Here is a 15,490-nt window from a genome sequence, read left to right as displayed (position 1 = left end):
AACCTTCATGTCTGTATTAGAAAATCCACAGGGACTGTCAAATTTAACACAGTGTCTTTATTTATAGTGGTATATAAGACCATTTACAGCTGTGTTTTCAAGATAAAATTCACTGACACCTAGGTAACATTTCATGTCCCAAATTTGGTCCTATTTTTGGCCTCAATATTTTATTAAAAATTCATTAATTTTGGGATGGCTCAGAGCAAAAGTATAATTATTTTTACATTTATCTGAGGTCATCATTAGGTCCATCCTGCAGGGAAATATGCCCAAATTTCTGTTTTATTATTGGGTCTAAAAAGCTGGAAAAGTGCCAGGTACCAAAATGAACCCAGTTTCATAGAAACACCCAGATACTGTTTAACTCTTGAGCTCATCAGTGCCACATAGAAGCTGTTGAATACAATATAACACAATATATACAATGGTTAAGAAACACTCAAATCCAGTTCAGCAGATACATGTGTATGTGTGCACTGAAGTCACAATCTTTGGTATCCAGAGTTGGTGGATTACAGGTACAGGACATGGAAGAACTGAAAAACAGCTGCTGTCTTAAATGAAATATGACAAACACGGAAATCCAATAAAAAAGGATCTGTGTCTTCAATCCAACTGGACGTCCCATCAAGTGTCCTAAGTCTCTGTCTTTGTTGCAGTGGAAACATTCTCATAGATTGGAAAAGGGTCCAACTGAAGGAGAAACACAACAGAATTACAATGAATGGACCAAACAGTCATTCACCTCATATTCTGACTAGTTTTTATTCGCAATGAGTAATGTTAAGAAAAAAAATAGACACTTCCTGAAAATGTGACTCGAATTTCCACCAAAATATGATGAATTTGCCATTTTATGTTTATCTGTATGAGTATGAGTTTTGTTTTGGGTTTTTTGCCTTTTTTTTAGGTAAATCATTTTATTACTTCCACAAGAAATTTTTGCCTCTGTATTTTTACCCATCCTCCTAGAGAACCGATGCCCCGGTCCTTCCATTTGTGTCCATGCATTACAGTGAAAACTGGATTATAATCAATGGCAAGAGGCCAGTTGTTTTTGGATCCCCTCATGAATGATTCCATTATTTTTACAGATGTCTGTGTATTTAAAACATAATTTTACAAGTCAAGAAAGTTGCAGTTTGTGGTAAAGGTATAAGAAAGAAAGAAGAAAGAACATCTAGTTTTATGTCTCATCTCTCACTGCAAGTGATACAAGACACCAACACTGTAACAGTTGTTATCGTGACATATTTCACCTCAGTCTTTGAGCTATAAAAGCATTAAAGAGGTGAACCAGTCTGGTCATGTTGAAGCTGCAGAGACATCTACAGAGTCTGAACAGATCGTGGACAGAGACATTTATGATGATGTCACCTCCATGAATGGCTAAAGGCCTTTTTTACACTGGGGACATGACAAAAAATAAATAAGGTCCTAATGGGCACAACGGGGGCGGGACTTCGGTTCTTCTAACAGAGGTTTATAGATATGTGCAAATATTGAACAGCCAACTCAGTTCAACCCAGAACATCCACCATGAGTAGAAAAACTGGAAAAAAAAAAAAAAAAAAAATCTTCATCTTTGCATCTGTACCATAGACTGCACCAACAAAGACTTTCTACTGTATATTGTCTTGGTTCTATACTGTTTAGTCCTGAACCACCATTCCCCTCTGACCTCTGACCTGTAGGTGACACTAAGCAGATGGATCACTGCTGAGGTAACCTGCTGTAAATTGAAAGAAAGAAATAGAAGATTCATATCCCTGGAACCATGACAAACAAAATGCGTCATGAGCCTCCTGCCACCCACCCGCCCCCCCCAAAAAAAAAAAAAATTTTGCAACCAGGAGAGGGGTGGGAGTGGGGGTCATAGCGCTCTGTAGCTAACGCCCCCCTTACCTCATCATTATCCTCGTTGCTGCATCCATCCCCCTTCCTAAACAAGTTGTCAAGTGTGTGTGTGTGTGTGTGTGTGAGGGGTCCAAGGGAGTTTATACACGTAGCATGGATAGCGTGCGGGGGGGGGGGGGGGGGCTCCCCACGGAGATTCATCACTGACATAACATGCTGCTTGATAATGATACTTATACAGACTAACGTTCCCCTATTTCAGTCTCAGAGCCGCCATCTCAGCTTTCTTGTTCCAAATGCCACCTGTTGAGAAACACTGCTTTATGTGATGGGAGCGTTTTTGAAGCTAAACTGGATGTTTTCTACAGAAACAGCGTTCGTTTACGAAGACATTTCAGAATAAATGGAAGAGCAACTTGTTAGAGAAGTTGGGATTTCAAGAAGTAGTAAAAAAAATATAAAGATGGCTTACCATAAATCTAAAGAAAACCAGGCAATCAAGAAAAAACGTCAACGTCACATTCAATGTGACTGCTATTTGGCAACATGGAGCCAGAAGATAGGAAATAATTCAGATAAAACTCATTAAAATGGGCTTGTGTTTGCCTTCACTTTAAATGATGTGCACGTAGGTTTTGCTCTGTACAATAGATGACTGATGATGAGAACACATAAAAATATTAGATGTAAATGCAAAGGAAAGATTGGATTGCTTGTTATCCAGACAAACATAGCAGGATATAGATCACATTTTTCTCATTCACCTCTATTGACTCCACAGGTGTCAGTTCAGGATCAGCTTGCTGAATTTTCTTCTTCCTGCCGTTAATAAAAAAAAATATGCATTTAGTAAATGGATCTGAAGCTAAAGGGTAAAGAGTTGAAGTAAAAACTTTTTTCAAAAATATGCAGTGGTGGATATTATACACTCACCTAAAACACAGAGTCGTGAAAATCAGGGTACTTAGCAGCAGGACTAGTAGACTCAGCTTGACAATATTTAATATGAACTTTGTCTCACCTACAAATGGAGAAAACACAAATCATATTTACATTTAGAACCAGGTGACATTTAAATATACTTAGTGTCATGAGGATGACCTACCAGACACAGTGATCAGATGTGAGGTGGAGTTCTGTCGTCCTCTGCTGTTCTGGGCTTCACAGTAATAATTTCCACTGTGTTCAGATCTGAAGTCAGTGATGGTGAAGTTGTGTCCTGATGCTTTTGGTGAGTCTTCATCCTCCTTGTACCAGGTGTATTTAGTAACAGGTGGGTTTGCATCACTGGTACAGGTCAGAGTCACTGAACTGCCCTGAACTATCTGACCAGACGGACTCACGGACACAGATGGAAGTCTGGGAGGATCTGGAGGAGATTTGACAGAATGAATGAATGAATGAATATGGTTCCTTTGTTGCTGTATGATGTGTTTCAGTGATTTGCAGATGCATCCTTTGCTGCATCAGAATCTCCAGAGAACAGAGGATTCTCATTGGATGTGTCACATGACACAAGACATATTCAACAAAGTAAAGCATTTTACTCACATTTCACATCAATATGAACAAACTTTGACATCTTCCGTTCCAGACTGTTCTCAGCTACACATGAATATAATCCAGAGTCAGAGGACTTGATGAAGCTGAGGACAAACTGTTGTCCTTCACCTCTTGACTGAAGTCGATTATTTCCTCTCTTGTACCAGGTGTATTTAGTAACAGGTGGGTTTGCATCACTGGTACAGGTCAGAGTCACTGAACTGCCCTCCACTATCTGACCAGATGGACTCACAGACACAGAGGGAAGTCTGGGAGGATCTGGAGGAGATTTGACAGAATAAATGAATGAATGAATATGGTTCCTTTGTTGCTGTATGATGTGTTTCAGTGATTTGCAGATGTATCCTTTGCTGCATCAGAATCTCCAGAGATCAGAGGATTCTCACCGAATGTGTCACATGACACTAGACATATTCTACAAAATAAAGCATTTTACTCACATTTCACATCAATATAGACGTATTCTGACATCTTCTGCCCCAGACTGTTCTCAGTTTGACATGAATATGATCCAGAGTCAGAGGAGTTGATGAAGCTGAGGACAAACTGCTGTCCTTCACCTCTTGACTGAAGCTGATTATTTCCTCTCTTGTACCAGGTGTATTTAGTAACAGGTGGGTTTGCATCACTGGTACAGGTCAGAGTCACTGAACTGCCCTCCACTATCTGACCAGACGGACTCACGGACACAGAGGGAAGTCTGGGAGGATCTGGAGGAGATTTGACAGAATGAATGAATGAATGAATGAATATGGTTCCTTTGCTGCTGTATGATGTGTTTCAGTGATTTGCAGATGCATCCTTTGCTACATCAGAAGCTCCAGAGAACAGAGGATTCTCATTGGATGTGTCACATGACACTAGACATATTCTACAAAGTAAAGCATTTTACTCACATTTCACATCAATATAGACGTATTCTGACATCTTCTGCCCCAGACTGTTCTCAGTTTGACATGAATATGATCCAGAGTCAGAGGAGTTGATGAAGCTGAGGACAAACTGCTGTCCTTCACCTCTTGACTGAAGTTGATTATCTCCTCTCTTGTACCAGGTGTATTTAGTAACAGGTGGGTTTGCATCACTGGTACAGGTCAGAGTCACTGAACTGCCCTCCACTATCTGACCAGACGGACTCACGGACACAGAGGGAAGTCTGGGAGGATCTGGAGGAGATTTGACAGAATGAATGAATGAATGAATGAATATGGTTCCTTTGCTGCTGTATGATGTGTTTCAGTGATTTGCAGATGCATCCTTTGCTACATCAGAAGCTCCAGAGAACAGAGGATTCTCATTGGATGTGTCACATGACACTAGACATATTCTACAAAGTAAAGCATTTTACTCACATTTCACATCAGTATAGACGTATTCTGACATCTTCCAGCCCAGACTGTTCCAAGCGACACATGAATATGATCCAGAGTCAGTGGAGGTGATGGAGCTGAGGACAAACTGCTGTCCTTCACCTCTTGACTGAGGTTGATTATTTCCTCTCTTGTACCAGGTGTATTTAGTAACAGGTGGGTTTGCATCACTGGTACAGGTCAGAGTCACTGAACTGCCCTCAATGATTTCACCAGAGGGACTGAAAGACACTGAAGGAACCGTTGGAGCAACTGGAGAAGAAAACATAGGCACATTTTAAAGCATGGTTATTATTGATACTCAGAGTTAAAACCATGTATTGGCGCTCCTAATGGAAATTATTAACACAGCAATGCAAAATCAAATTTCACATCTTTCAAATTTTCCCATTGTTTATGTCACGAGTGTTTTCACACAGAATGCTTATATTATGCAAATAAAAAGCCCAATCTCAACTGTATTGTTCATTTTTTTACAAGCTGTTGCACTAGGAATAAAGGCATCAACTGATCTTTTGTGTAAAACAGATGTCATGACAACAGTGATCATGGCCTTACTGACTGATAGTTACACTGTTTGGAATGAAACACCACCAGGATGGAGGTAATGAAGGGAGGGACAACACATGATGAAGGTACACTGCAAAAAATCTAAATCTTACCAGGTGTATTTTTCTCATTTCTTGTCAAAATATCTCATCACACTTAAAGTAAGACATAATCACCTAAAGAGTAACTTTTCAATGACATATGACTTATTTTTAGACAATAGATCTTGAAAATCTTATTTCAAGAAATCTCACTAAGATAATTTTCACTTGTTCCATTGGCAGATTTCATTTTTGCTTGAATTAAGCACAAAAAAAAAAAAAAAAAATCTTGAATTAAGCAAAAACATCTGCCAATGGAACAAGTGAAAATTATCTTTTGGTCAGATTTGTTGAAATAAGATTTTCATGATCTTTGTCTAAAAATAAGTTTTTATATCTCACTGAAAAGTTACTCTTCAGATGATTATGTCTCATTTTAAGCGTGATGAGATATTTTGACTAGAAATGAGAAAAATACACTTGGTAAAATTTAGATTTTTGCTGTGTAAAGAAATGAAGGACAACACATGATGAAGGGAATGAAACAAAGGACAACACATGGAGTAGAATCAACAAACAACTGGACTATCAGGATAATGAGGAGACCCATAGACCCAAACGAATGGAAGAAAACTGACGTAGACCTGAGGGAATAAATAGAATAGAATAGAATAGAATAGAATAGAATAGAATAGAATAAAGCACAATAGAAAAGAAGAGAAGATAATACAATAGAATAGAACACAATAGAAATGAATAGAATAGAAATGAATAATATACAATAGAATAGGAATTAATAAAAATTAAAAAAATAGAATACAACAACATAGAATGGAACAGAATAGAACTGAATCAAACATAATAGAATTGAACAGAATGGAATGGAATAGAAATTAATAGAATAGAAATGAGTAGAATAGAATACAATACAATACAATACAATACCAGAAGATGCTAAGCATAGACCCAAACAACACAAGCCACCGGACATAGGCCCAGAGGAACAGAGGTGGTTTTGTATACTGAACCATGTTAGAATAAACTGTACACAGAAACATATTAAAAATCCATCCAGTTATACCACAAAGTGACAAGATAGAGAAAGACCGTGGAGTAAACTCACAGACTGAAGGAGAGGAGAACTTCTCATAACCTTCAACACCACAGGAAACAGTTTCTGTAGAATACATATGTGTTACATAAGAGGATGATGAGTGTGTCTGGATTCTCTTTCCGTTCTTATACCAGATGTATTTATATTGATCAGGTAGAGGACAGCTGCCCCGACACCTCAGCTCTGCTTGAACACAGGTACCATCTGGGCATGGTGATACACTGCTCACATGGACCTGGAGATCTGGACAATGGAAATGCAAACATATCCATTATTATCATCAAGGCAAGGAAGCTGAGCCATTTGCATTTTTCCAAAGTTTGGTCCATTTCTTGGGGCAGAATCAGAAGGGACAGGACATCAACTCTTCATTAAATCCCCAACAGCAGCATCGTGGATCTGCTGAAGCTGTCTGACCAAGGACTAAGACCTGTACAAATCTAGATTTATCATAAAACTTTTTTTTTTTTTGTTCGTTTTCTTTTTGTTTGTTTGTTTGTTTTATTTATCTAGACAGGGACAATGCACAATATACATTAACCTTAAACAGGAGACATGTAGTGTGCCAGGTTGTAGCACTAGTGCTAATTTCCACCTGTAGTCCCTGGGCAGGCTGATGTTATCATTAAAAAAGCAGACATTAATACAGACTAAAACATACAAAGAGCAGTATAAGATGCATTTCTATAACTCCATCTATATAAAAAAAATCATTCACATCCAACCATTCTCTCTTATTCATCCCCCAGCAGTCCGTCACACACACTCTAAGCATGTTTACATCACATTACATTATGGCTACAGGCAGTGGTGTAGTGGACCCTGGAGAAGTGGATATACTCTCAATTTTTTGCCTTTTTTAGAAAAAACCCCGGTTTTAGAAACAGTGACATGTAAGAGTACTCTATTTAGTTTACCTAAAAATCCACCAGTAGTATTTGTTCACTAATATAAAATTATCATGACTTGATCAGGAGCAGTTTGTAGTTATTGCTGGTCACACAAGCAGCTGCATGAATGTAAATGTATTCAACATGAGCCAAACATGAGATAACATTAGCCTTTATAATGTTAGCCTTTCATAACGTTAGCCTACTCACACAGTTGAACTATTGGTGACAAAATCTCCTCTCTAAATGTGCAGTCATATAGCCAGTAGTTTAAAACAGTGACTCATTCTGAAACCACCTTAAAACTTACCTCAGAATTACGTATTCAGTGAAAGTAGGTTCTCTCGATATGTTTCTCACTTGAAAGACGTTTATGTTGCCTTTCGAGTTCGCATTTCCAATAATTGTGCATCTGAGATGTGCAGTGACCAGTCAATTAACTGGGGTGGCACTGGCACCTGAGGTGTCCAATCAGGTTCCAGAGGTGGCCAGCACTACTTAGCAATATTTTCCTTGGAATGACCCGCTCTACTCTGCCTCTGATTGGCTCATCATTCCTCATGCCTAAAGTTAACCAATCAAATCAGTGAAGGCAGCGATTACTAGCCAATTAGAGGCAGAGTAGGGCGGGTCATGGCTTCACCATCCGAGGGGAAATGATGGGCAGTTTGGCTGCAGATACTGTTGAATGTTGCACATCAGGGGGATTTAAAAGTGGGTATACGCAATGATGACCGAAAAATAAGTAGGTATTTGCCATATACCGTCATATACCCTGGAGTACACCACTGGCTGCAGGTTTGGTTAGAGAGTAGCTGTTTTGATTACTGAATGTTTTCATTGACATGTCAGTGAAGCATTTACCTGTGACAGACAGATAGACTCCAGGTAAACCACTGTAACTCCCACCAGGTTGGTTTGTTTTAAACCTGAACCTGTACTCAGCTGAGTCGCTCTGTCTCAGGTCTGAGATTCTCACAGAACAGCGGTTCTCAACACAGACGTACTGCACACGATCTGAACTGTCAGATTCTTCTTTCAGATCCACAGCTCCATTATTATCCGATCTAGTAAACCATAATGTTTTTGTGACTGTAGTATTCTGTCTGTTTATGCTGGGTGGGAATGTGTAGGTGCAGCTTATGGTGACTGATGATCCCTTTACGGCACAGATGTTGGTAGAAGTGTACATCACCCCCCATCGATTCTGTGCCTGAACAACTGTAAGACAGAGAAAATCACAAACCAGACACACATAGAAGGCAAAATAGAAATCAGTAAAAAAAAAAAAAAAATCAGTCAGATGAAATGGATCGATATGTAACATGTAATGTAACAATTGTCAGCCTCATGTACATTTCTAGACACTTTGTGACCAGTTTGCTGAAAAGTATTTACAGTTGTAAACATGTAAAGATGAATTCTGTTCAAACCATCGAATGAGAAACAACTACATAGTTGAGTTGTTCTTTGTTTCCTGTGTTCACTCTTTTGTCAACTTGGTGCTAAGCAAGAAAACCACAAAGAAATGCAGAACACAGGGTGGAAAAAGGATGAAATTCAGTCTTGTTTTGAGAAAAGGTGTGTGTTTTTCAGGTTTGAGCAGACATTTGAGAACTTGAGAACAAATAGTAGTTTTCTAAATAACTGTTGTTTTTTTGTTTGTTTTTATACTTTTACTCTTTATTCTAAATGGACACAGCAGGTGTTGCATGTTTAAAAAGTGCCAGATTCACAAAGAATCGATTGTGCCCTCTAACTGCTAACTAATAGGTTTTTACACCTATTCACAAATATTTTTGCGTTAATGATATGGGGGCACAAACACATAATGATAAATATCTGTGGGCAATTTGTTGCTTTGTGCTGGAGTTTTTAGCGTTCAAGGTGTTTCTTCGCTTTTCAACCATGTGTGGGTCTACAATGAAAACATTAAAAACCCTCAGAAATAGACACACAGACAGTTCTCCACTATCAGTCCAGTGTCTGTACACAATCCACTGGAATGTCTATCAGAATAGACTCCAGTTAATGTACTCTAGGCAGGTCTTTTTGCAGCAACATTAGTACTGATGTTCTGTGTGGTGTCTGGTTTGGTGCTTCAGCAGTAACTTCAGGAGTTGACAAGCATTTTAATGTTTGTGTTCTCTAGTTGATAAACTTCAGGATTATGGGCCAATTAAGGCTATCATAATCATATGTTGGCAATGTGAGTAATAAAACAATGTCATCGTCTGTGCTTTTTATATTTAAGTACCAAAACTCAGCGATAACGTGTATGATCTCTCGGACCTGACGTGATTAAACATTAATTTAAAAATAATTTGAGCTTCACACACTTAAAGCCCTGCAATCGTTTTGTGGATCTTGTGTCAAGCGGAATATATTATTACATGTTCCTAGGGGGACCGTATTCGGTGTGGGACTCACCGGGGTTTAGTGCAGCCTGCAGCCACATGTATGTGCCTGAGGTTAAATAAAAGTTACAGTGAAGCAACTAAAGCTTAACGTCCATTCTGTTGAGTCTACGTCAAAGTGAGTAGAAACAGAATGAAACAGATCTGACCCAAGTATTTAATTATATTTTAACAAAATAGTGCAACTGTGAGCTGACTATGTGATACGATAACAATTATGCTTAACCCATAAAAACCCAAACCCCCACGGCCAACCAAAAGCATCTACTGATCTAAAATTTTAATGCCTGTTGATCCACTAATCCTATCAAAACATGTAAATAATTGGTGTAAAATGCAGTTTGTCATCTTTTCATAGTCACCAGATATGACCATTTGGATGTTCAGAGACTCCGTCGTGAATGTGGAAACACCGTCATCTTCTACAACATTGATTCACCAGTAAAACTCATGGAGTTGGATTAATGACAGTGGATAGAGATGCTTGGTTTATGTTCAGTTATTGATGTATTTTGCTGAAAAACTAAATTTTTCGTCAGTTTTCTCTATTTTGATATAATAATCTTTGAATTAACTATGAGACTAAATTAAATATAGGAGATTAAATGTAGAAAAATACATGTTTTACAGTGGAAAAATGCAAAATATAGAAGATAATGTTGTAATAAATGGTGATGAATCACTTAAGAAATGTTAGAGAGAAAATTTTATTTGGGCAGTGGGTTTTTATGGGTTAATGGGTTTTTCTGCAGTACATTTTAGAGATTTTTTTAGTTATTTATGCAAAATAACCTGGTTTAACCACCAAATCAGTACAAATAATTACTCATCATCCTTCAATAAATCTAAACATCTGCAAACCATGCTGACAGAGTTGTGTTTGTCCTATAATTTTAAAGCACGAATCCGCTCAAGTTATGGAATTTATGTAAATAAAAACATACAATACCCGTAACAGAGAGAAGGAAGATGACAAATCCACTTGCTGTTGTTAATGTCATCTCCTCTGATCGGACTCTTTCCTATTCCATCTTGAGATAGATGAAAATATTTAAGAAGGTAAATGAGATTCACAGTGAGAATGTGTATAAGTCAAAAATTCTACTTACAGACAGATGGGTGTATACTTCAGTCAGTTTATTTTTTCCAGTGTGCTCAGTGAGAGGAAGATCAGGTTGACAAATGTGACCAAAAAAACTGTTAAAGAACAAGACCTCTGAAAGACTGTTTAAAGAAAAGCTACTGATGACTCTCAGGAAATGAACAACTTCCTTTGCTTCAAGGCTTGTAGCAAGGCAATTGTACATCAGAAAAAAGGGTAACAGTTGATTTAATGTTAAACATTTAACAGATTATGCTGTGATAATGAAAAATGCTAATGATGAAACTAGAATGAACTGTCCGCATTTGAAGAGCAGATAATATATACTCTCAATAAATATTAATCTTTTAGGATTGTAGGATGTTGGTAATTCCAAAACATAATAATTTGTTTTGATTGTACAGATTTACACATTTAGCAGCTGTATTTATGGCACATAGTCTGTAGATGTATGATAGTCTTGGAAAGCTGAAATTGAAGACGTAAATGTATGTGTTTATTAACAAAATGAAGCCTACATACCAGCAGAGCAACCAACCAGGAAACAGGCCAAAAATAAAAACCACAAAGACCATGCAGAAAAGCATAAGTGTGAAAGGGCTGAGAAATGTATGCAGGAATGTGACAATGAGCTAATTGTCAGTCTTAGAAATCAAAAGGTCACCTGCTATGTTATAGTTAATTAAACGTTCCATGTAAGTTTGTGCTACGATGTGGTCTGTGAAGGCTGTGAAAATACACTGAGGACAAATCAGAAGGTTCTCTGGATGTCTTACACAAACATTTATTGCAATGAGGTTGTAAAAACAGAGATTGTTCAATAAAGGACACAAATGGACTCAGTTCTGAGGGGCTTCTTAACGTCAGTATCTTTTATAGTACGAGTGTTATAACTCAGTGTGAGATGGAGGACATAGTGACTGACACAGAACAGGACAGTTTTGGTGAATTACCATCAATTATCTGCCAGCCTTGGTCTGGAAATATTATGTCATTTAGGGATAAGAAGTTATGATCTAACCACACAACAGCTACGAATGATAATGCTGAAAATCCCTATGCTGATCAGGCTGAGGTTGTATTTTTATTCGACCTTGTCTTTTTGTATCAGATCTATTAAAGCATATAACAGAGCTGACTTTAATACAATGTGCCTCATGGAACACAATGAAAACACAACAGACTGTGCTTGTTCTGAATAATACTGGAGTAATATTATGCATGAAAACATACTCACTGACACAAGGGTAAATACAGAAGCAATGAGAAGCTGGTAATAAATAAGCATCCAGCAACCAATGTTGAAGTTCAGATACAATACTCGTCAAAATCAACATTTTCATTTGCCTAAATGTGTCATATTAAGAGCTCAGTTTGGTATTAGGGATAGATGGTGTAAATTGTGGAGCCATTTTTCACATGTTCTTAGAAATAACACATCAGAGATATCCTTTAAGAAATATTTAAGGAAATTAATTACGATATATATATATATACAGGGTGGGGAAGCAAAATTTACAATATTTTGAGGCAGGGATTGAAAGACAGTGTATGACCAATTAGTTTATTGAAAGTCATGAGAATTTATTTGCCACAAGAAAATTTACATAATAGAAAATGTTTTTATTCTATGTGTCCTCCTTCTGTCTCAATAACTGCATTCACACGCTTCCTAAACTTGCGCAAGTGCTCCTCAAATATTCGGGTGACAACTTCTCCCATTCTTCTTTAATAGTATCTTCCAGACTTTCTCGTAATAGTTTTGCTCATAGTCATTCTCTTCTTTACATTGTAAACAGTCTTTATGGACACTCCAACTATTTTTGAAATCTCCTTTGGTGTGACGAGTGCATTCAGCAAATCACACACACTTTGATGTTTGCTTTCCTGATTACTCATATGGGCAAAAGTTTCTGAAAAGGTATGGATAATAGTGTTAGGTATGATTATGACATCAATATATGTTTGGTTTCAAAACAATTGACGTAGTGCCTGCTGAGAAAAACAACTAAATGTTCATTGTAAATTTTGCTTCCCCACCCTGTATATATATATATATATATATATATATATATATATATATATATATTCTCTTTCTTTTTCTAATGAATTCTGAATGTGTATGAACTATAGAAGTTTCATAACTTTTATAATGTTTTTGTATTTATAAGGTGGAGGCTTTAAAACAAGCCATTTTAGGCCTTCTGCCTCTCTCTGCACCTTTATTGTTTTATTATGTCTTTGATCAATGTTATGTATGCGCAAAATAAATCAATAAAATCAATAATTTAAAAAAAAGTATGTTTCATGCTCAATAGCAGGAGGGGCTTAAAATCTAGATACTTTTGTCAACCTGGGACAACTTAACCCTTTCATGCATGAATGTTGAGAACCTTAGTCAACATTTTCTTTTTTTTTTTTTGAGTGTTTTTATTCCTCTTTAGGCATGAAAAAACAACACAATTGATTTTTTTTTATTTTTATTTTTTTTATAATGAATCTATTTTTCATGAGTTTGCAAAAATGTCCACTCAGCTGGACACCACATGTTTAACATTTTAAGCAAACAAATATGTATTTAATAAACCACTATCAGAAAGTGATAGACTGTGTGAACATTTTAATGCTGCTAATCTGATGTTTTCTCACATTTTAGCAAATTCTAATACTAGCTGTTACTCACATTATGGAGATAATATGCAAAAAAAAAAAAAATAATAATACTACTACTACTACTACTACTACTACTACTACTAATAATAATAATAATAATAATAATAATAATAATAATAATAATAATAATAATGTGTTTAAACAACTGTTAATTACATTCTAATAACAATTATCAATTGATTTACACTAAAGCATGCAGGTCAAGTTTATCAAGAACAGCAAGTAATGGTATGAACTGCAGTTGGACTATAGTCAGTGAAATACAGCATCCAATTTAGTAGACATGGGATTAATTCCAAATTTCTTCCAATACAAAATAAATATCTAGAAATTTTCAAAAATGATATTAATCCTTAGATGTTTCTTGATGCTATTTTTTTCTATTTTCTACCTTCAGGAGTGTCCTGCTATGGAAGGATTTACAAGATATTCCTGGGATGTTCAGCATGTCTGACTTCCTGTCAGCCATCTTGGTTATAGGTAATAAAAAAAATGCTCTTCTGACAACCGGCCAATTGGTGGCAGTGTGTGGGATGACACACAAGTGTCCACTGTGAAAAACTCATGAATATACAAGAGAACAGCTTTGGAATAGGTGTTCGCTGTACTGACCACTTTGCATGAAAGTGTTAAAATAAAACTGACATCATTGTTGTCAGATACAGATCAAACATGCTCCTTTCTGATACACAATAAGAAAAATCTTTGTGATTAGAAGTTAAAATGCATGAAATTATATCAAAAAGACAGTATTATCAGTTATTCATACTCTTAGGTCTGATAATGTGAGTCAATTAAAACCAAAGAGGAAAACTCTTGTAACATATGCAGTATACATACAAAGCTGCAATGTTCTGTAATTTTATGAAGCACAAAAACCTGGTGATTGGTTTTAACTATGGTGGTTTGGTTGATTATAAACATGTGAATGACAATGAGAAGAAGACTGTTATTAAAATCATACAGGATAAATCAGAAAATTACAGAGACATCTGTTGGCTCATTTCTGTGAGTATACTCCCAGCCAGAGCCTTGGTTTTCTGGAGTTGTTATGTATTAACTCCTTGACACACAAAATGGTGGACTCAAAAGCATGACTGTCAAAAAACTGAAGATTTTAACAAAAAGTATTTTAATGTTGAAAAAGGTGATATAACAAAAAGCGGTCACAAGGAGGATATAAAAAAAAAAAACTACAAACAAATCTCTATGATGAAAAAAACTTACAGAAAACTTGAAGCATAAAACTGACAAACATGGAAAAACCTGGTAGGCTGCTTAACATGAAGACTCTGACAGATTCAGACAAACTGCCGCAGACAAAGGGCGACAGGACTACTTATACATGAGGTAGGGGGAACACAGGTGACAACAATCAGGGGTGGGGTTAACAATCACACTGGCAGGAAAACACACAAAGGGAGGAAGTCAGGGTCTGAAACAAGAGGGAAGAGATGTGTACAAAATAAAACAGGAAATGCAAGACAGGACAAAATGTGAAATTCTAACTTAACATAAAGTGACTAATCAAACAAAGACAAACCACTGAAAACCAAAGACGAGATATGAAACACTAAACATTAACATGATTAACAAATCTGATGAGACATGACATTATGTAACAACCAAAACGTGTCCAATGATAAACTGTAGAGAGGATGAAACCCAGGAACACGTCCTCACTGACTGTTACAGAGCCCACTCTGTTTGGACCTTCTTAAAAAACATTGGCTTGAGTTGTTCAATGGGCGACACGGTGGTGCAGTGGTTAGCACTCGTGCCTCACAGCAAGAAGGTCCTGGGTTCGATTCCAACACCAGTCGACGGGGGGTGGGGACCTTTCTGTGTGGAGTTTGCATGTTCTCCCCGTGTCTGCGTGGGTTCTCTCCGGGTACTCCGGCTTCCTCCCAC

At 37.0% G+C, this 15,490-nt stretch overlaps 1 protein-coding gene across 1 annotated transcript; it reads right to left on the bottom strand.

Moving 5' to 3' along the window:
- Window positions 1-2,472: 2,472 nt before the first annotated feature.
- LOC115417470 (B-cell receptor CD22-like) lies at window positions 2,473-6,637 on the bottom strand. Its single transcript, XM_030131412.1, has 8 exons — window positions 6,507-6,637; window positions 4,776-5,045; window positions 4,320-4,589; window positions 3,864-4,133; window positions 3,412-3,681; window positions 2,966-3,229; window positions 2,794-2,881; window positions 2,473-2,679 (listed from the first exon to the last, which is right to left on the bottom strand). Exons 1-8 carry the CDS (start codon window positions 6,571-6,573, stop codon window positions 2,577-2,579), a joined length of 1,602 nt encoding a protein of 533 aa, XP_029987272.1. The 5' UTR covers window positions 6,574-6,637; the 3' UTR covers window positions 2,473-2,576.
- Between the last annotated feature and the right edge of the window lie 8,853 nt (window positions 6,638-15,490).

Source organism: Sphaeramia orbicularis, chromosome 1 (assembly GCF_902148855.1).
Source record: "Sphaeramia orbicularis chromosome 1, fSphaOr1.1, whole genome shotgun sequence".
Lineage (NCBI taxonomy): Eukaryota > Metazoa > Chordata > Actinopteri > Kurtiformes > Apogonidae > Sphaeramia > Sphaeramia orbicularis.
Note: the sequence above shows the minus strand (reverse complement) of the source record. Positions and strands in the feature narration are given on the sequence as shown.